This window comes from Asterias rubens, chromosome 7 (genome assembly GCF_902459465.1).
Source record: "Asterias rubens chromosome 7, eAstRub1.3, whole genome shotgun sequence".
NCBI lineage: Eukaryota > Metazoa > Echinodermata > Asteroidea > Forcipulatida > Asteriidae > Asterias > Asterias rubens.
In genome coordinates this window covers 14052680-14074477 of record NC_047068.1, presented here as the reverse complement: position 1 = coordinate 14074477, position 21798 = coordinate 14052680, and the positions used below count along the sequence as shown (strand labels likewise).

Genomic DNA, 21798 nt, shown 5'->3' with positions numbered 1-21798 from the left:
GCTATATAGCCTTGTATACTTTTTCGAGCGAAACGATCACAAGGCTATAGCCTTGCATACTTTTTCGAGCGAAACAATCACAAGGCTATAGCCTTGTATACTTTTGCGAGCGAAACAATCACAAGCCTTGTATACTTTTCTGAGCGAAACAATCACAAGGCTATAGCCTTGCATACTTTTTCGAGCGAAACAATCACAAGCCTTGTATACTTTTGCGAGCGAAACAATCACAAGGCTATATAGCCTTGTATACTTTTTCGAGCGAAACGATCACAAGGCTTATAGCCTTGTATACTTTTGCGAGTGAAACAATCACAAGCCTTGTATACTTTTCTGAGCAAAACAATCACAAGGCTATAGCCTTGTATACTTTTGCGAGCGAAACAATCACAAGCCTTGTATACTTTTCTGAGCGAAACAATCACAAGGCTATAGCCTTGTACACTTTTTTATGTGAAACTGTCACATTTTTCAAGCGAAACAGTCACAATAGCCTTGTTTACTTTTTCGAGCGAAACAATCACAAGGCTATAGCCTTGTATACTTTTTCGAGCGAAACAATCACAAGCCTTGTATACTTTTCTGAGCGAAACAATCACAAGGCTATAAGCCTTGCATACTTTTTCGAGCGAAACAATCACAAGCCTTGTATACTTTTCTGAGCGAAACAATCACAAGGCTATAGCCTTGTACACTTTTTTATGTGAAACTGTCACATTTTTCAAGCGAAACAGTCACAATAGCCTTGTTTACTTTTTCGAGCGAAACAATCACAAGGCTATAGCCTTGTATACTTTTTCGAGCGAAACAATCACAAGCCTTGTATACTTTTCTGAGCAAAACGATCACAAGGCCTTGTATACTTTTGCGAGCGAAACAATCACAAGGCTATATAGCCTTGTATACTTTTTCGAGCGAAACGATCACAAGGCTATAGCCTTGCATACTTTTTCGAGCGAAACAATCACAAGGCTATAGCCTTGTATACTTTTGCGAGCGAAACAATCACAAGCCTTGTATACTTTTCTGAGCGAAACAATCACAAGGCTATAGCCTTGTATACTTTTGCGAGCGAAACAATCACAAGCCTTGTATACTTTTCTGAGCGAAACAATCACAAGGCTATAGCCTTGTATACTTTTTCGAGCGAAACAATCACAAGGCTATTATAGCCTTGTATACTTTTGCGAGCGAAACAATCACAAGGCTATAGCCTTGTATACTTTTGCGAGCGAAACAATCACAAGCCTTGTATACTTTTTCGAGCGAAACAATCACAAGGCTATAGCCTTGTATACTTTTTCGAGCGAAACAATCACAAGGCTATAGCCTTGTATACTTTTTCGAGCGAAACAATCACAAGCCTTGTATACTTTTCTGAGCGAAACAATCACAAGGCTATATAGCCTTGTATACTTTTGCGAGCGAAACAATCACAAGGCTATAAATAGCCTTGTATCTTTTTTCGAGCACAACAGTCACAAGCCTTGTATACTTTTTCGAGCGAAACAATCACAAGCCTTGTATACTTTTCTGAGCAAAACGATCACAAGGCCATGTATACTTTTGCGAGCGAAACAATCACAAGGCTATATAGCCTTGTATACTTTTTCGAGCGAAACGATCACAAGGCTATAGCCTTGCATACTTTTTCGAGCGAAACAATCACAAGGCTATAGCCTTGTATACTTTTGCGAGCGAAACAATCACAAGCCTTGTATACTTTTCTGAGCGAAACAATCACAAGGCTATAGCCTTGTATACTTTTGCGAGCGAAACAATCACAAGCCTTGTATACTTTTCTGAGCGAAACAATCACAAGGCTATAGCCTTGCATACTTTTTCGAGCGAAACAATCACAAGCCTTGTATACTTTTCTGAGCGAAACAATCACAAGGCTATAGCCTTGTATACTTTTTCGAGCGAAACAATCACAAGGCTATTATAGCCTTGTATACTTTTGCGAGCGAAACAATCACAAGGCTATAGCCTTGTATACTTTTGCGAGCGAAACAATCACAAGCCTTGTATACTTTTTCGAGCGAAACAATCACAAGGCTATAGCCTTGTATACTTTTTCGAGCGAAACAATCACAAGGCTATAGCCTTGTATACTTTTTCGAGCGAAACAATCACAAGCCTTGTATACTTTTCTGAGCAAAACGATCACAAGGCTATAGCCTTGTATACTTTTTCGAGCGAAACGATCACAAGGCTATAGCCTTGCATACTTTTTCGAGCGAAACAATCACAAGGCTATAGCCTTGTATACTTTTGCGAGCGAAACAATCACAAGCCTTGTATACTTTTCTGAGCGAAACAATCACAAGGCTATAGCCTTGTATACTTTTGCGAGCCAAACAATCACAAGCCTTGTATACTTTTCTGAGTGAAACAATCACAAGGCTATAGCCTTGTACACTTTTTTATGTGAAACTGTCACATTTTTCAAGCGAAACAGTCACAATAGCCTTATTTACTTTTTCGAGCGAAACAATCACAAGGCTATAGCCTTGTATACTTTTTCGAGCGAAACAATCACAAGCCTTGTATACTTTTCTGAGCGAAACAATCACAAGGCTATAGCCTTGTATACTTTTTCGAGCGAAACAATCACAAGGCTATATAGCCTTGTATACTTTTGCGAGCAAAACAATCACAAGGCTATAGCCTTGCATACTTTTTCGAGCGAAACAATCACAAGGCTATAGCCTTGTATACTTTTGCGAGCGAAACAATCACAAGCCTTGTACACTTTTTTGAGCGAAACAATCACAAGGCCTTGTATCTTTTTTCGAGCACAACAATCACAAGCCTTGTATACTTTTTCGAGCGAAACAATCACAAGGGATAGCCTTGTATACTTTTCTGAGCGAAACAATCACAAGGCTATAACCTTGTGTAATTTTTCAAGCGAAAAGTTCACAAAATGTGTAATTTTTCGAGCGAAACAAGGCTATTTTTAGGCAGAAATTGACAAGTATACAAGGCACATTTTGAGGCAAGTACACAAGGCTTGATGCTAAACAGGAGACTTTATTGTGTGTGTAGTGTCAATCATAAACATTTTTTATTCACTTTAAATCTACAAGCCTACATCAGGTTTCACATTGTTTAGGATCAAGCATTATTGACTTTGAATATTATAAGCTTTATTTTGGGAAATATTGACAGTTGAAACAGGTCAAAACTGAAAAAAGGGTTAACTCCACATTTTTCTAAAATTTGAGCCAGTTTTTAGAGTCTAAAACAATGCAGTATGTGTTTGATTGACCCAGGATATTATGCTATATGTTTGGGATACTCACTTGATTGAAAGAAAATAATTCCACTTTTTAAGCTTCCGTAAGGCACATCTTCGGTAAATTCACACAACTTCACAATTTAAAATAATGAATACATGTAAACCTGGGCTCAATTTCATAGAACACCAAAATATTGCTTATCATTATCCGATAAGCAGAAATGAGCAGACTACCAGTCACAAATTGTACCTGTAATGTGGTAATTTGGTTGGTAACCTTATTCGGGTAAGCATACCTTTGTTGTTCCTGTTTGTGCTTATAAAAGCAACTCTATGAAATTGGTCCCAGAAGTTGGATCCCCATCAGCCTGCCGTTTAACAAACAATGAAAGTACTGGTTCCAACGACGTGCTAAAAATATCAATACTAGCAAAATGTCGTATTAAACAATGAAGTGAATACAATGTATACTCTAAACAAACACAAACAAAAAACAAGTACTGAAACAACATTGTAAGTACTAGTAATCAAGTCAAATTCAATTAAAATTGCCAATCTTATACACTATGTACAAATAAATATACAATAAATATTACGGCACATTTGTTTTTAATACTCTTAAATTAAATTCAGAAGTTATTCATGTAAATGAATAACTATGTTCTTACAAAGAACAGATTTTCAATAAGAAAATGCATGAAAGACAGATATTTTTCGTTGACTCACCAGTTTGGCGAAGAGTTACTTGCTTGCGTCCTAGTTTCGTAATCATAGATTTTGTTTCTTCATAAAGCCCTGGTCTTGTACCTGGGAGTTACAGAGTGCATTATCCTATGGACATTTCCCAGCGAGTTGACCGACCATTTGAAATCATTCAACTGTGCAGGCAGGTTGCGTGTGGTGGCGTACGGTGAACTGCATAGAACTAACTCAATGTGTAATATCAAATAGCAGGCTGGCATAGTTCACCCATCACTCAAAACCGTAGAGGATGGTAATGAATGGTGAAACAGTACGAAGGTTGACTGTGTACTGTGTAGATATATTCACCACACGCTAACATGGTATCGTACCTGCATAGTATCTCTATCAATCAAAACCACAACGGTATTGAATAGTCAAACAGTAGGAGGGTTGACTGTGTAATGTGTAAATGCATTAACCACATGCTAACATGTTATCGAACTGCAGTCTGGAATAGCTTTTTAATCATTCAAATCCACAGTGAACTACATTGAATAGTCGAACAGTAAGAGGGTTGACTGTGTACCTGTATATATTTACTAACAGTAGGATGAATAAGTGAATACCTGGCAGTCAATATCCATGCCTGTCCAAGAACAAGTGATGTGCATCAGTGCAGTATCTGCACTCGGTTCCACCCTGGGTTGTCATCAGTACCTTATCACTGCTACCTGCGTCGTGTTGCTACGCCCCCATGGCTGGATACACTGGTTTTGGGCCGCATTGCTGAAAGGCAAGAATCGGATCATTTAGAATGTTATGGAACGCCGTCATAATTTTGAATAGTAGTCAATATACTCAAGTTATCACAAGATGATTACAATTCTATGACACAAGTTTGGCCTAGCTCAGTGATCACATGACATTATTAATTATCACACAAGCGCGATCGGAATTTCCGATGTTCATGAGCACTGTGTGATAAGGAGTTTAATTTCAAGCAAACATGATGTTCAGATAACGCAATATGCAGTGTTGGAGCTGCTGTACGTTTACAAATGCCTAGCGTACAATATGCAGGTTGGGATACTGGCAGTGCGATATAGGTTTATATTGCACCTCCTGTTGCTGAGGGTCAACAAATCAGAATCAAGGATTCAAGCTTGCCTGAAGATAATGTCTATTATACGATCTAGATACAATTTTGTCCTGTGTGTAAAATTGAACTATGAAGAACTCTAGCTATAAGACAGCTGTGCAGGAAAGAGGAGGACGTTTATTGAACCCAACGTTTTCACCCATAATAAATCTTAGTGGTGCCATTTTGGGATACAGTTTCCCTTTGTGTTACTGTGTAGTGCACATTCTTGGGTGGTGTGTGTGCACTTGGACACAATTCCCATATCATTGCATGCAGTTTGACTCACAAAAGGCTGCCATCTTGAAACACCCCTGATCTAAATACAATTTGTAATTGGGAAACTGAGAAAACTTTCGGACAGTAACGATTCACAAGTTCAAATTTTGGGGGATAAAAAAAATTATATCGTTTTCCCATAACCACATTACTTCAAAGTGAAATGATTCCTCATATGTTTTCCACTGTAAAGTTCGAGAGGTAGTACTTTCTGCTCTACAAGCCAGGCTTCTGATGGATGATACCCAAGCCTACATCCTTATGGACTGTAAAGGGGGCTACTCTGTTTCAGCCCCAGGAATAGGTGGAAACGGCCCCTGTTAAAATAGTTGATTTGTAGCCCACACCTTGAAGTAGCCTTCAGGCCTTGTGTGTCTGGCGACTTGCATACACACAAAAATACTATCAAAAGCTGAGCTGTACTTCTAAGCAAGTAAGATTTCATCGCCATTGATTTTAGAAGTGGTTGCCAGAGGTACACCTTCCCTTTAAATCTAAATACTTGGGAAATGTATGTGACCCAGAATAAGTTGATATGTGGGAGACTTGCAGGGTCTATAGACTGTATCGAACAACCCCTTTTTTGCTTTGAAAGTGGCTATAATGTAAGGGCAATTCTGAAAGCGTATATCAATGAAGCATGCAGCTTTCCTGGTTTGATTTCTATGGCACACGCACGTACACCCACACGCTCATTGGCGCCATGTTGTGGGACAGGTATTTGAATGGTAACGTCAAATTGGATATGGTCTATTGGAGAAAGCATACCTTGGTCAGCTGGTTTGTTTGTTTGTTTCTTTGGATTGCTATAGTTTGCCATCACATGGTAATCATTGGTCATCTTGACATCCTGATCGTGAGGACTGTTACTGTATCACATAGAAAGAGATATAGGGCCAGGGTTGTATAAGGGACAGAGTGGGAGGGGTGTTAAGGGAGATGGAGGTAGGTGGGGAAGGGTGTCCGGATGGGGAGGAAGAAGGATGGGGAGGGTGTGGTGAGGGTAGATGGAGATTGAGATGGGATGACCGGGGCCAGGGTTGTATAAGGGACAGAGTGGGTGGGGTGAAGGAAGATGGAGGTAGGTGGGGAAGGGTGTCCGGATGGAGAGGAAGAAGGATGGGGAGGGTGTGGTGAGAGAAGATGGAGATTGGGATGGGGATGACCGGAAAGAGATGGTTAGGGTGATAGAGATGGAAAGGGTGTGGTGAGATAAGAAATGACCAGAGGATGAGTCAAAAGAAGTGGTTAAAGTCAACCAAGAAAGTGGTTTGGGGATGGGATGACCGGGTAAGGATGATTTAGGGCAAGGTGGAGAAAGAATGATGGGACGAAGTAGTATGTTTGGGTTGATTGGGGGACAGCATTGGAGGAGGTATGGTGATAAAGAAAAGGTGGATGGGGAACCAAGAAATAATTGGCCATGGTAAAAAGGAAAAGCGTATGGAATGAGTGTGTAGGAGTTTTGAGGGATGTGTCAAGAATAGGGAGAGGGCATGGAGGGAGAAGATTGGGGGAGGGGTTTGTAAAGAGTTCAATGAAGACAAGTTAGAAATGATGACAGATGAGTATGTGGAAGGATACATGATGAATATTAGAGACGGATTAATTTGAATGAAATGATGGATAAACAAATGTTTATAGAATGAACAGAGGTTGGTGTAGGAGGGAATGAAATAACAGGATAGAGGGATATTTTGAGATTGGGCAGATTGGGGTGGAGTTTATGAACATTGGGTGCAACCAGGGGAAGGACAAATTTGGGGAAGGGAAAATGTGAGGAAGGATGGGAAACAAGGTATAAGGGAGGCAGTGTAGGTAAGGTGCATCAGCCATTTGCAGAAAGGGTGGTCATGTGGTGAGAAGAAACAAGGGTGGAAAAACAAAGTGGGTACAGACAGTGACAAGAGGGAGAAAAAAACAGGGAAAAAAACAAAATCAATTTCTCATGCACACAACTTGCAGACAGAGCAACAAAATCAAATCTGAAATTAATACAGACAAATGTATATCAAGCAATAGTGATAAAGTCAGTGGCCTCCCTTAACAGTGGTCCACTGGCTAAATGCCAGATTAACCACCTAAAGACAAGTCAAAAGTTACTCTAATTTTTTCAATTGGCAAGTTCAATATTGAACAGTTGAAAAGCATCCGTGGGGTTAGCGACAAATCTGTTGGACAAGCTATGCCAAGCTATCTAGTCCTGATGGTCAGTCACCAAAAAAGTTCAGGGCAAACCCTGCTGCATGTTATTCACTTTCTCTGAAATGTAGGTGCAGTATTTACTTTTGCTGCAGAAAGAAATTAATAACATGTCCACATGACATTTTCAAAAAATTGTTAAAGCGGAAGGAAAATGTAAAATTTAATTTTGTGATGCACTCATTTTCCAATACAGAGAGTCCTCATGTTAGCGAGGAAAGTTACAAAAGTCTCTAACCTTTTTAGTCTTCCAAAAAGACTCTACTAGCGTCAAAAGCATCGGGCCGTTTACCTTGGGCCACATTCAGTGTAAAATCCGAGCCCTGATAATGGAAAATGAGTACATCTCAAAACTGAATTTGAAATTCCCCCGTTCCTCTTCAACATAACACATTTCTTGGCTTTAAAACCCCCCAGAATTATTCAGTCTAAATGAAAACTTAAAAGCTTTGACTCACTGAATGATGGAGTGTCTCTCTTTCCGTCTAAGTTGTTCATTCTCAGTGAAGATAATGGTATGATAAGGAGTAGGAAGATCCAACGAGGGCAAGATGCCTCGAGCTGCATTGACGACTTGACCCAAGATACCGTTATAGACCAAAAGATCATCCACAAGAAGCTGTAATGGAAAAGAAGATGGAGATAAAATAGTGGGATGTGGTGGCCAAGCGGTCTTTATGAGCACTAAGACTCAAGCTCTGGTGTTTCTGATCAGCATAGTGTAGGTTCGAGTCCCGGCTTTGAAACTTAAGCAAGACTATTATTACTGCAGTCTTTGGACGGGCCGAAAGCCAAAGGTCCTGTGTGTTGCGTAATGCATGTTAAAGAACCAAGTGCATTTGAACCCAAACATGCCATAAGGGGCTTGTTTCTGACATGATTTGCCAGCAATAAGCACCACCTCACCCAGATTCCCGTTCAAGGTGTTGTATTATGGTTGCTTCATCTGATTAAATCATTCTTAACAGTTCACACCAGATTTGGGCCCAATTTCATAGCGCTGCTTAGCGGCTGATTCCATGCTTACTGCGTGATTTCCATTTCATAGTGCTGCTAACCGTAAGCACACAAAAAGGCATGCTTAACTTCCGGTGCTTACTGCACAAAAATAAATGACGTCACAATGCAAATCCACGGTAAATGCGCAATATGGTCGCCCAATTTTTCTGCTAACCTGTAAAATCACTTGAACCTTAGCAAGTTTTTCTGCTACAGTAAGCACGAAAATATGCTTACCGTTAAGCAGCGCAATGAAATTGGGGCTTGGTAATTTGGCAACAGGAGTGTCATTGTTGTGAAGGCATTGACTCACAGAAAAGCGAATTCAAACACTGTACTAGCCAAGAACCCAACAAAGCGAAAGGAAAAAAATAAAGGAAGTTTTACATGTTTTAGTTTTAGATGTGAGAGGTAAACCCACAAGGGACTGAAAACCCAATCCATGTAGTGCCCCATCGTGATTCGAACCATGGTCGCTGGAGGCGGCAGGTAAAAAAGCCCGACTGCCTGCCAAGAATTTACTTTAACAATGTTTTGACGCATTAATACACACTTTCAATATCTTGGCTTACCCCAAACTCCTTGACGCCCCTGTGCGGTGTTTTACTGTAGTTCCAGAGTTTGATCATGGAGACTGCCAGAGGCTGATCAAAGATGATGTAAACTCGATTTATCTGTATTGAAAGTAAAGACAGAAGAAAGAACAAAAAAAACATGCAAGAATTCAGGTGGCCTTTGTTTTTGATGATCTTCACAAAAAACATGTTTCAGCTTAGGTGATTGGTTAAAGACAGTGTACACTAATGTCAAAGACCAGTCTTCTCACTTGGTGTATCTCAACATATGCATAAAATAACAAACCTGTGAAAATTTGAGCTCGATCGGTCGTCGGAGTTGCGAGATAAATATGAAAGAAAAAAACACCCTTGTCACACGTAGCTGTGTGCATTTAGATGCTTGATTTCGAGACCTCAAGTTCTAAACTTGAGGTCTCGAAATCAAATTCGTGGAAAATGACTTCTTTCTCCAAAACTACGTCACTTCAGAGGGAGCCGTTTCTCACAATGTTTTATACTATCTGTCTGTAAGCTTTTTTGTGAGTTTAATTATATCGTGGTCATGTAGCTATTTTGAAGAAAAAAAATGGAATGTACAAACCCATTTATTTTTTTAAGCTGCTCTATGACATCATGTTTCAAAATTAATTCTAAACGAGCATAAAGTAAAATATCTAAATTGAGGTTAGAGACGTAATTTCCTTACACTTTCATGAGGACTCTATTTATTTGAGAAACAGTGCATCACAAAACACAACTTGACCTGGAGACCCTCTTTACAAAAAAACTATAACAAAACCCACAAGCTAAAGTCAGGCTCCAGAATGTGCTTCAATTGCCTTACCACATGAGGGAGTATAGGTGCCAGCCACATGTGACTGCCATCAGACGTATCATTAATGCCATCAATGAGTTTATCTGGAGTACGAACGTCGTCCATGACGTCTTCCAAGACATTCACACTGCATGGATACGCTGCTATGTCTGGTGTCAGATTAAGGCGCTATAACTTCTTAAAGGGAAGGTATACAATTGGCAATCAATCTTAAAATAAATAGCAATACACAATTTGTATTACAAGCCTACATGTACATCAGCTTCGGATAGTGTAAGCATTTTGAGAAACATTTCACTTGTGATGCGGTGTTGGGATCACATGTTTTCAAGGTCACAGATGATACATCTGGGTCATGATGATGATGAAGATAAGACTTTCGGGCGAAAAATACAGGAACAGATAAATTTCTAGTGTTGCTATCAGTGTTATTTTAGGATAAATTTCTTAAAAATTAAGCAAGTTCACCCCAAACAAGGCTAAATAAAAAGAAAACATTCAACATGAAAATAACTCAGGGGAGCTGAAGGTAGGAATTGATATTCCTCTTAACAGTCTAGATTGTAAGATGGAGGGAAACATGCATCAGGCAAAGAGTTCCAAAGAGATGCATACCACCAAACTGAGGTTGGGAGTAAAAAACAGTCAGGTTCCTTTTCCATTTCACTGTTTTATAATGACTGGGGTATAGGGAAGCAAAGGATACTAGTCTCAGTAAGAGGTATCTTGTCGCCGTTAGCATCGTAGAATTCTAGACCGTTGAGACCGATGTAGTACGGATCACCCCAGGTGGAGATCAGCTGAAGCTGGAACACAACTGTCTCAAAAGGTTAAGGAATAGTAACAACTCAGAATAGAATAAAAACAAACTATAAAACAGTAATAAAATACTCCTACTACTACTCCTACTCGCCCCTTCCATGGCAAAACAGCCTTTAAGGCCGAGTCGCACTGCAGCGATAACAAAAACGACAACGATCACGACGCAAAGAGAACGCATCAAATTGGTAGAATGAGCATGTGCGTATTCTGCGTGGAGCAATTAAACCAATGGAATGCGTTCTCTTTGCGTCGTGATCATTTTTGTTTTCGCTAACGCTGCAGTGTGACTCAGCCTTTACTCGAAAACTTTGTTTTTTTTATAAAAGATAATTTCTTTTCGACCGGCTTAGCGCTTGGAACTGAAGTTCTGATTTTGTCTGAGTGTGGTCCTTGAACAAGACACTTTACTGTTGTTGCTATGTCCTTTGGATTGGACTTTAGGCTTCATACAAGGCACTGCTAGGGTTACCCCCCCCCCTCCCCCCCCAAAAAAAAAAAAAAAAATTATAATTAACAAAAACAATAAAAAAACAGAAAGGATACATCCGCATGGCATATGCATTGGTACATACTCCTGACTTGGCTGCTCCATCGCCACAAGACTTTGCCTGATAAGACAGAAGAAAAATTGATGAAAAGTGGTGTTAAAATGTACTGTATAGGAACTGGTTATTATTATTATTATTACTGGTCTCCAAACTAGAATTGGAACTTCATATTGATGGTCAAACGTTCATGAACATCAGCATATACAAATGGATACATTAGATGTCTTGATTTGTACTTGCTTTTTAAGACATAAACATTTATACACTTTATTACTTCCCCAACCCTTCAAACATTTCACTGCTAATTTCGCTTGATTCTGTTGGACTGAGGACTGCATAAGTAAACTGATTATGCTTTACATAGGATCAGGGATACCACCAAGGACCACACTCTGACAAAAGTTGTGTTGTTCAAGCCATTGAAAACGACTGATGTTGGAGCCCTTTGATCTCAAATATCTGGTTTATTTTAGCCATTACTTTGTTCTTCAGTGTATTGACCCCTTGAAAGCGCGTCGCATGCGCGTCGCACGCGGCGACTGGTGCCATGCTCACCATGTTGGTGGGCAAGTTAGGTTTATGTGTATTAACGGCGTGTCGTCTAAAATGCGCATATGCATAGAGTTATATATGAAGACACAGTGAAATTGCCCACCAGTATGGCACATTCAAGATTTTTCTGATGAGGTCAGGTGAAACAGTTCATCAGACCATATTATGAAGCCATTCAATATTTAAAACTCAGTGATGTGGGGGCAGGTTGGGTAGGAAAAAAAAAAAGGAAAACAAAAATGACTATTCTGAATGGCCCCTTGGGGTGAACTTCTCAAACTTGATCTTCATGATAAGCCTACCTCAATGCATCAGGAATAACCTTAGCCTGACTGGGTTGGGTGAGCATAGGTGACGATTTATAACCACTGAAGCTGATCTCCTGGGCCGAGTCAAAATAACAGAAGCCAGGACCCTTCCTGATTAAGTAGCCCTCGCTTGGTGAGATCTGCCTATTGTCCATGAAGACGTGGACTATCTTAGCCTGCGAACGGATGCAAGGAATAGGATTAGTTAATGTTAGAAAAACTTTTGGATACTTTTAAAAGCAAAGTGGCAGCATTGATTTACCAGGGCCCATTTTGGGTACTTTTTGTAACACAAAACACAATGTCCACAGATTTACATTAAACTTACACAGTTTGAAGATAATGATAGTAGAAAGCGTACCTTATAATATTAGTTGCTGAGGTGCTGTAGTTTTTGAGAAATTAGTAAAACAATGTCATGAAAATATGTTTTTACATGCTAAAATAATTTTTGTCTCATGATCATTGAGACAAAAGTTATGTTCATGACATTTGTTTTACTCATTTCTCAAAAACTACAGCACCTCAGCACGTAATATTTTCAGGGAAGCTTTCTACTATCAATATCTTCAAACTGTGTAAGTTTAGTGTAAATCTGTAGACATGGTGTTTTTTTACCTACAAAAAGTACATACAACCTTTAAGCGAAAAATACTGCTTAACAAACTTCTTTGCTACGCAAAAACGCTTAGCGAAAAATGAGTGGGGCACCAGTTGCAACAATGTTTAAAACATTTTTTTTACAGTAACTTGCCAAACAAGGCTAAAAGCCCTTCTTGGTAAGGTACTACAAAAAAAAATTGAGATGAAATAACTGAAGGGAGACTGAAGGTAGGAATTGATATTCTCAGTCTAGGGTCCAATTTCATAGAGCTGCTAAGCACAAAAATTTGCTTAGCATGAAACGTTTGCCATGTTAGAAACAGGATTTCCCAACCAGATTTCTACGTGATTTTCAAGATAAGCAAACAACAGCTGAATACCTGTAACTAGGAAATGCAAAAAAAATGGAAATTCAGTTGGTAATCCTGTTTTTATCAAGGAAAAGATTTCATGCTAAGCAACTTTTGTGCTTAGCAGCTCTATGAAATTGGGCCCAGATTGAAGGATGGAGGGAAAAATGCACCAGGCAAGGAGTGCCAAAGATATGCGGTACGTGGAATAAAGCTGTTGGAATGGCTCCTTGTTCTACGTCTCACCAAAGCAAGAGTGTATGGGTGAGAAGAAGCGGAAAGCCTGGTTTCACGCTCAAATACCCTGTTAGGAGGAACCAGGTCAGATACACTATTATTGGCACATTAACCATGACAATATCTGTAGAAAGTCTTTTAGAAATTGGCGTCTTAAAATGAGTTCCATTGCTTACCCCTCTATAGGTGTCTTCGGGTGATTTATTGTAGTTCCAAATCCTCAATCCGGAGGTCTGCACCTCCCTCCCCAAGTCAATCATCACAAGGTGATCCTCCCCTTCGGCAAATGGTATCAACCACATGTGCTCATCACTGGTCGTTACATTGGCACCATTAATTAACCTAAAAAGGGGTGAAAAGAATCTAGTGTTAGAAGATCTTTTCCCTTTTTGTGAAATCGTAATAGTGAAATTGTTATAAATTATTTGGTGTGTGAAATTGTCAACTCCGAAACTTTATCACACAGTAAGAGCATTTTAGAGCACTGAAGCTTTTTTCTCAAATAAACAGACATCGTGCTACAAAATGTCTGGGCGCATGAGAAAGTAAATTTTTATGGTAATTAATATTTGGAGTAATTACCGAAGGTATAACCTAACCAAATAGGGCCCAATTAATATGGCTCTGCTTACCACAAGCAAAGAATCGGCCCTAACAGAAGTATTATGTGCTTACATAAAGCATATCTCATGTGTTAGCAGGGAATTTTTGCTTTTAACGTGCAAACTACATGTTACTAGGCATTCTTCATGTACCCAGCTAGCGCAGAATTTCAGCGCTTGACCTGTAAGCTAAGAACAGTGATTGCAAGCGCGGAATTCAGCTGTCAGCAAGAACCATGAAATTGGGCCCAGATTGACATGAAAATAATACTGACTTGTCTAATGTTCTGTCATCTGTTCCATATCCAGGGAGGTGATTCAGATCTCTTGGCTTAGCATCAATCATTGAGATATTCAGTGGGATAGCGTCCCCCTCTGGATTGAGAACGTCCAATCCTGTCAGTCCCAGATAGTGCATATCTCCCCAGGTGGCAGTGAAGTTCAGCTTGAGATCTGTCGACCCAAAGGCACACATAATCATATTTAGTATAATTCTGATGATAGCTGAACTCGCTGGATTTAGAATGCAGTCTTTCATAACACCCCAATAGAAGCCATTTTGTGTCCCAAAAAACCCATGGGCGAACACGGGACACCAAACTATAGTGAACATCGGGTTGTGCAGAATTTGGACCGAAAATGGTGTCAAGCGACCATGCGCCAAAAAAAACAACAACTTGTCCCTCTATGTTGCAACTCTCGGTGTACACACAGCCCCCCCCCTTTAGAAAAGCAAGTACAGAGATAAGCCGTTTTGCTGGAAAAACAAGATGAAAGTGCACATCCATGGCACAGACGGAATGTGATCAAAGCATTCTGCATGTATAACTTGCTTATCTACGACCATAACTCACGTCGACAAGTAAAGACAGCCTCATCCTCATCTCGTCTGTCTGTCGTAACTCTCGATCCAGCCTGGATGGGAGTAGGTGTCGTCATCTCCCCTTCATCTCCATCTTCATAAGGGAAGAAACCTTGGTGATGATGAGGAGGATCTTCAGTTGGTATCACTTTCTCCTCAGTCGACTTCTTCTCTCTGAACATCCGGGCCTGGGTCATCGGTCGTTCCTGAAAAAGAAATACCATCATTAATTTTTGATTTTTTTCTTGAGTATTATTAGTTTTTGGGTTTGAACAAAGACAAATTTACTGGAGCGGGACTAGAATCAACCACCTCCGGATAACAGATCGGCACACTACCAGCTGAGCTATCTAGCCCTATGTTGGCTGTCTCTCTATTAGTCAACATCTTAGCAAAAGAAGTAGGTCTCATAATTCAAACTTAGTCCAACATACCTTGCAGGAAAATACTGAATGTTAAGCACCTTGAGCGTCACTGAGTGACAGCTATGCGCACTGTTATTATTACACTTATTTAGGTGAGTTTACCTCTCCTTGGTCAGCAGTCTTGGGTCTCGGTGTCGTGTCTTCATCTTGACTTGAGCTAAACCAATCCTCTTCAGCGACGTACGCTTCATCGTGTCTTGAGATTAATTCCAGTATTTCCTCATCCTCAGTGAATAAGATGGTCTGTCATAACACAAGTTTAAAGACTCCAGTTGAAATTATTTGTTAACCGTGCAACATCACGTAAAATCCATAAGACACAAAATGGGATTTTGCCCTAAGTAACGAAGCACTTAATGGATGTTAAATTTGCATCTGGATAATAATAATAAAAGTAAATAATGAAAACTTATAAAGCGCATAAATCCATCAAAGTGTTCATGGTGCTAAATACAAACAAAAAGATATTCATTTTTGGTTTTATCCATATACACCGATGTGTGTAGAACTGTATACTCAGTACTTTCCCGAGTTGTGAAAAAAATTGCAGGCATATTACTTGCATGGGATTCGAAACCATGACCCTTGCAAAGACTGGTCTTGTCAATTACCAACAGTGTCCAGTGTAAAAGCAGCTCTATGAAATTTTGCCCTGGGCAATGACCAGGGTTTATGGAGGCAGTTTGTTTTAGTACAGCCGACGTGGTTTTACACATCAAAGTCAATGTTTTGGCATTTAGAGCCGGATGTTGGAGGTCGAGAATTGTTTCTACATTTTCCTGGGGAGAACTCTGTAGGGAATAAAGAATTGAGAGAGCTCTTGTACTTACATCACCAAAACTGTCTGTTTCTCCCTCAGCTGTTCCAGATGCTCTTTGGGAGAGAGAACAAAAACATTAATTGAAAGAGTATTAAACAGGTCTGGTAGGAATATAAACATCATTGTTCAATTTTAGTCTAAAAGCTAACTGGTTATGAAGCTCATACAATTTTCTGTGAACCATTTCCCTCTAAAATGACATCATGTTTGAGAAAGTTGTACCTGAAAACAATACTGAGTATACAGTGCTAACACATCGGTGTATGGGTAAAAACCAAAATTAATATTCTTTATCCCCGATGCAAATTTAACATCTATTATATCGTTGCGGTACCCGCTGCCAAAACATAGGATTCAAACTGCCTGTAGCTGCCGGGCAACCTCGGTAGTCTAGTTGGTAAGACACTGCTCTAGAATTGCAAGGGTCGTGGGTTTGAATCCCACCCGAGTAACATGGCTGTGATATTTTTTCACAGGACTCATAAAGTACTGAGTATACAGTGCTTACACACATCGGTGTATGGGTAAAAACCAAAATTAATATTCAAATCCCATCCGAGTAACATGCCTGTGATATTTTTTCACAGGACTCATAAAGTACTGAGTATACAGTGCTAACACACATCGGTGTAAGGGGAAAGTACTGAGTATACAGTGCTAACACACATCGGTGTATGGGTAAAAACCAAAATTAATATTCAAATCCCATCCGAGTAACATGCCTGTGATATTTTTTCACAGGACTCATAAAGTACTGAGTATACAGTGCTTACACACATCGGTGTATGGGTAAAAACCAAAATTAATATTCTTTATCCTCGATATAAATTTAACATCTCTAAAAACTGCACCTGAAACCTACAAAACTGTGATTTTGCAAGAAAGATCAACTATGCCAGCCTGCAATATGCTTCCACATGGTAAATACATCTACACAATTCATGAACACAAATTTACAGCTGTGCCAGGCAACAGCCAATTGTTACTCTGATGTTGCAAGAGTAGAAAAGTTAATGTTTCTTAATCAGAACCTTAAAATTAATATTATTTTTTACCTCTCGATTTCTCCTTTGAAGATGGAGTGTCCGTCCAGAGATATTTCAATGTCTCTGGCTCCTCGGAAGGAATGGATGCGAGATTTATTGTAATTCTACATTGAAAAAACAACCAAGATAAACAGCATAAAGGCTAAAATTGCAGTTCGTATATTATGCAAAGATTTTTATAAGAACTATTTAACCCTTTCCTTATGTCATCGGTATGAATAATACCCCCCTCTACAAATAGATTGTAGACTTACGTCATTGGCTTCTTGAGTTGACTGAACTCTTACATTCTTTTTCATACCAGAGACAAATAATGAGAGCGTTGCGACAAATTGAGATTAGCAGCCATTTTGTGTTGAAAAAGGCAAACTAATGACCCCCAAAATGGTCTATCTATGTCTTAACTATTTCAATACACAGCACTGTTCTGTACTAAATTTGCTATTTGTTAGGAACAGTACTGAATCATAATTTCTTGATTTGTGCAATTCATATACATAGATGTTAAACCAATGTTTTTCAGAGAGAGATTGGCTGTTGCCAGCTTGGTGTTTATATCCCCTTGTTTGAGTTTGCCAAGTTCCCTTGATGGGAAAATCATCTTGAAGAAAAAAAATAAAATAAAGACAACAAATAACGACTCACCCATATTCTGATCATAGCAACTTTGGCTGGAGACTCAAAAGTTACATAGATGAGATGTTTGGCGCCCGGTGTATAGGGAGCCAACCACATGTGTGTATCATCCCTGGTGCGGTTAGTCCCATCAATCAGGTTGGATACCACGCGAGGGTCCCGACCATAAGCTGGCAAGATGTTGATGTCAGAAGGATCGGCGAAAATCTACAGAGAAATTGTTCAAGTTTATTAGCTGATTGGCGCATGAGGCACAAACAATAAGTATGCTTTTGCAAATCACATAAAGTAAGAACCAGACTTAAAGGCAGTGGACACTATCGGTAATTACTCAAAATAATTAGTAGCATAAAACCTTTCTTGGTGACGAGTAATGGGGAGAGGTTGATGGTATAAAACATTGTGCGAAAGGGCTCCCTCTGAAGTGACATAGTTTTCGAGAAAGAAGTAATTTTCCACGAATTTGATTTCGAGACCTCAGATTTAGAACTTGAGGTCTCGAAATCAACCATCAATGCACACAACTTATTGTGACGAGGGTGTTTTTTTCTTTCATTATTATCTCACAAGCTCGATGACCGATTGAGCTCAAATTTACACAGGTTTGTGTTTTTATGCATATGTTGAGATACACCAACTGTGAAGGCTAGTCTTTGACAATTATCAAGAGTGTCCACTGCCTTTAACGATTTCTCATAGCATAGCAAAATGCTACACATCATTTGCTACTCAGTGTTGCCAATCAGTGTGTACAAAAAATGTTCAGTCCAAATATTTTGCTCTGCAAAATTGCTCGATATATTTGATATGAGGTTGTACAAAAAAATCTTATTAATGTGCACAACCTGTCAGTATGTAGGCATTTTTTACAAAGTGCAATGCCAGACATTCGGGCTACCCCAACACCTACCTCTGTAACGTTCACAGGTTCCCCGTCACTCTTGTATACTTCAATCCCATTGAGACCGACGTAGTGGTTGTCACCCCATGTTGTGCGGATATTGAGTGTTAGCTTCTGTCCCATTGGTAACAATGGAATCTCAAATTCATCACTGCAAAACAAAGGAAAATAATAAGTATTATGCACTTAAAGGGAAGGTACACGTTTGGTAAATACTCAAAACAAACATTAACTTAAAAACTGACTTGGTAACGATAATTGGAGAGCTGTTGATAGTATAAAACATTGTGAGAAACGGCTCCCTCTGAAGTTGCATAGATTTTGAAATAGAGGTAATTTCTTGCTAAAATAATAAAAGACTTTTAGATAGAAGTATTTTATTCCTATCTGAAAGCACACAAATTCGTCCAACAAGGGAGTTCTTTCTTTCATCATTTTCTCCCAACTCCAATGACCAAATGAGCTCAAATTTTCACAGGTTTGTTATTTTATGCATATGTTGAGATACACCAAGTGAGAACACTGGTCTTTGACAATTACCAATAGTGTACCTTCCCTTTAAGTACAAATCTGGAATGAACGGTCAACATGGAATGGCCAAAGACATAGGATTGTAAATTTTCTAAAATGTTGTTAAACATTTGGACCAGAATTCTAAACTAAAATTTTACCTGCTATCGTCTTTGATATCTTCGCCTTGTTTTAATTTCAGTCCTGATACATAATCGTCTAGAGAATCACCTGAAACAAAAAATCAAATCAAATCAAATCAAATCAAATCAAATCATTTTCTTGGAAATACAATGGATTTTCAGTGATATCTCAAAAAGAGACCACCTTTTGAAATTCAAATTTCCCAGGTTAGTTTTATTGTATATATCTACATTTATATAGGATTGAAAACAATCAAACGGTTCCAAACTGTGACCATCTGTTTTTGTTTTGCAATTATGGTTTTTCCAACCTAGGCTGGCAAATACTTGAGCTGTGACGCTGCGAGAGAAAGGTCTACATGGACAAAATTACACACATTTCTAAAATGAAGAAATGTATAGCAAAATCTAGCAACAGTTGTCAACAAAGTCTTACCAACAATATCGGCGTTGATATTAGCAGAGATGCGTCCCATCTGTGATTTATTGAAGAGATTCAATGAGGACCAGGATTCTTCAAGACTTAGCTCCCTGTGTGACTGCCACTGTGCCCGCCTCCTAGCTCCAGCGACCCCATCCTCCTCTGGATCACTCTCATCCACTGAGAGCTCTCGTTGTCTCCATCGAGTTTCTTCAAGATCGTCTGCTAAGAGATCTGGGAGTCATGGATAAGAAGATGCCGTTTGTGTTTGCATTGAAATACAAAGAAATGGTGTGGTGAAAAAAATGACCACTCTGCATTTTTGAGTTTTCACCAACTGACACTTTGTTTTACAGATTAAAGTTGGGAAGGTGGTGCGTACTGCTCTACCAGCCAGGCTCCTAGTGGATGATACCCATGCCCAGATCCTTATGGACTGTTAACAGGGTAAGGTTCCTGTTTCAGCCCCAGGAGTAAGTGGCAATGAGCCAAGGAGTACAGGTGGCAACATGCTCCTGGTGGCAGTTGATTTGGTTTGATAGCCAAAATTAGTTAAGTGTAGCTCTAACAAGCTCTCATTATTATTTTTTTGTTCACAAATTTGTTTGTACACGACAGGATCATGTGCTTGTCACCCGAGATCAGAAAAGTATATTCCATGAATATAAATGATAGCGAACATAAAGCAAGACAAGTTATCTAAAGAACATAATCTACCTAGCAAGTAGATACGCACACAGTGTGTTACTGCAAACCAAATGTACAAATCACACCTCAACGCCATTATTTAGCTGAATATGTCTAAATCTGGTTCTTGGTAAATCTTGGTTTGACTAAATGAAAGACAAACTTGACATACTCAGGGTGTTGTCTTGTTTCTTGTTCTCGCTGATGACCTCATTGCTTTGCTCAGGTTCTGAGGATTTGTCATCTTCTTGCCCACCTAGAAACAAAAAGAAGTTTATCTTCAATAAGATGTTTGCTGAACAGAAAACAGATGCAAATGAAGGAGCCCATACATTTGACAATGTTGTTCATAAGTTGAGGTGGGGTGGGAGGGGGGGGGGTCCTGCTAGTCAACTGCACACATTTTCAATATGGCTTGCAAAAGCTGTGATTTTGAAGAGGGCCATAAAACAAGAGATATTAAATGTCCTGGATGGTTCAGAAGGTCCAAATGTGGAATATCGTGGCAGAGTGCTTAAGAGCAAAGAACTCGAGCTCTGGTGTTTCTGATCAGCAGAGTGTGGGTTCCAGTCTTGGCAATTGAGCAAGGTACTTTACCATAATTGCTTTGACGTGTGTCCTGGGCCCAATTTCATAGAGCTGCTAAGCACAACAATTTGCTTAGCATGGAATTTCTTCCTTGATAAAAACAGGAATGCCAACCAAAAAGTCCACTTGATTTTCAGGATAAGCAAACAACAGCTAAATACCAGTAACAACCATTAGAAATAAATGGAAATTTGATTGGTAATCCTGTTTTTTTATCAAGGAAGAAATGTCATGCTAAGCAAATTTTTGTGCTTAGCAGCTTTATGAAATTGGGCCCTGTAGGTCCAATGTACTAGGATTGCTATTGCATGTAAAAGAGCCCAGAATACTTCTTTTGTGGAAGAGTAGGGGTTACTTAACCCCTGTGTTTCTGGTTCACATACCAAGCACCCTAGTGGAGTGTCATGGTCGAGTGGTTAAGAGCATCAAATTCAAGTTCTGGTGGTGATTCATCGGAGTGTGGGTTCGAATCCCGGTCGTGACAGCTGTGTCCTTGAGCAAGATACTTTACTATAATTGCTTCTCTTCACCCAGGGGTATAAATGGGTACCTGCGAGGGTAGAGGTTGATATTGTGTATGAAAAAAGCCACAAGCGCCTTACAGGCAGCTCAGGGCTGTATACTCCCACGGGAGCTGAGAAACATTACAGGGATGTTATTGGTCCCATGACCAGGGCACTAATGTAAAGAGCATTGATACGGTTATTGTGAAATGCGCTATATAAGAATTCGTTATTATTATTATACAGGTTTCCTAGGGCTTGCAAGCTACAGTGATTAGATTCACTTATGAGACATC

General features: G+C 39.5%; 1 protein-coding gene across 3 annotated transcripts in view; it reads right to left on the bottom strand.

Annotated features, from left to right (window-relative positions):
* Window positions 1-3053: 3053 nt before the first annotated feature.
* LOC117292531 (protein KIAA0556-like) overlaps window positions 3054-21798 on the bottom strand; it is a 43778-nt gene continuing 25033 nt past the window's right edge. For 2 of the 3 annotated variants that reach the window (XM_033774610.1, XM_033774611.1), the window contains exons 23-41: window positions 20584-20667; window positions 19740-19958; window positions 19322-19391; window positions 18660-18801; window positions 17759-17956; window positions 17123-17217; window positions 16078-16120; window positions 15350-15490; window positions 14815-15028; window positions 14236-14413; window positions 13535-13700; window positions 12163-12344; window positions 11304-11368; window positions 10645-10755; window positions 9948-10087; window positions 9119-9220; window positions 8006-8166; window positions 6114-6214; window positions 3054-4714 (exon numbers count right to left, since the gene is read on the bottom strand). In XM_033774610.1, coding sequence (XP_033630501.1) covers window positions 4656-4714; window positions 6114-6214; window positions 8006-8166; window positions 9119-9220; window positions 9948-10087; window positions 10645-10755; window positions 11304-11368; window positions 12163-12344; window positions 13535-13700; window positions 14236-14413; window positions 14815-15028; window positions 15350-15490; window positions 16078-16120; window positions 17123-17217; window positions 17759-17956; window positions 18660-18801; window positions 19322-19391; window positions 19740-19958; window positions 20584-20667 — 2471 coding nt within the window. In that variant the 3' untranslated portion in view covers window positions 3054-4655. The remainder of the gene's footprint in view (window positions 4715-6113; window positions 6215-8005; window positions 8167-9118; window positions 9221-9947; window positions 10088-10644; window positions 10756-11303; window positions 11369-12162; window positions 12345-13534; window positions 13701-14235; window positions 14414-14814; window positions 15029-15349; window positions 15491-16077; window positions 16121-17122; window positions 17218-17758; window positions 17957-18659; window positions 18802-19321; window positions 19392-19739; window positions 19959-20583; window positions 20668-21798) is intronic. The other variant, XM_033774613.1, reaches the window with a different exon arrangement.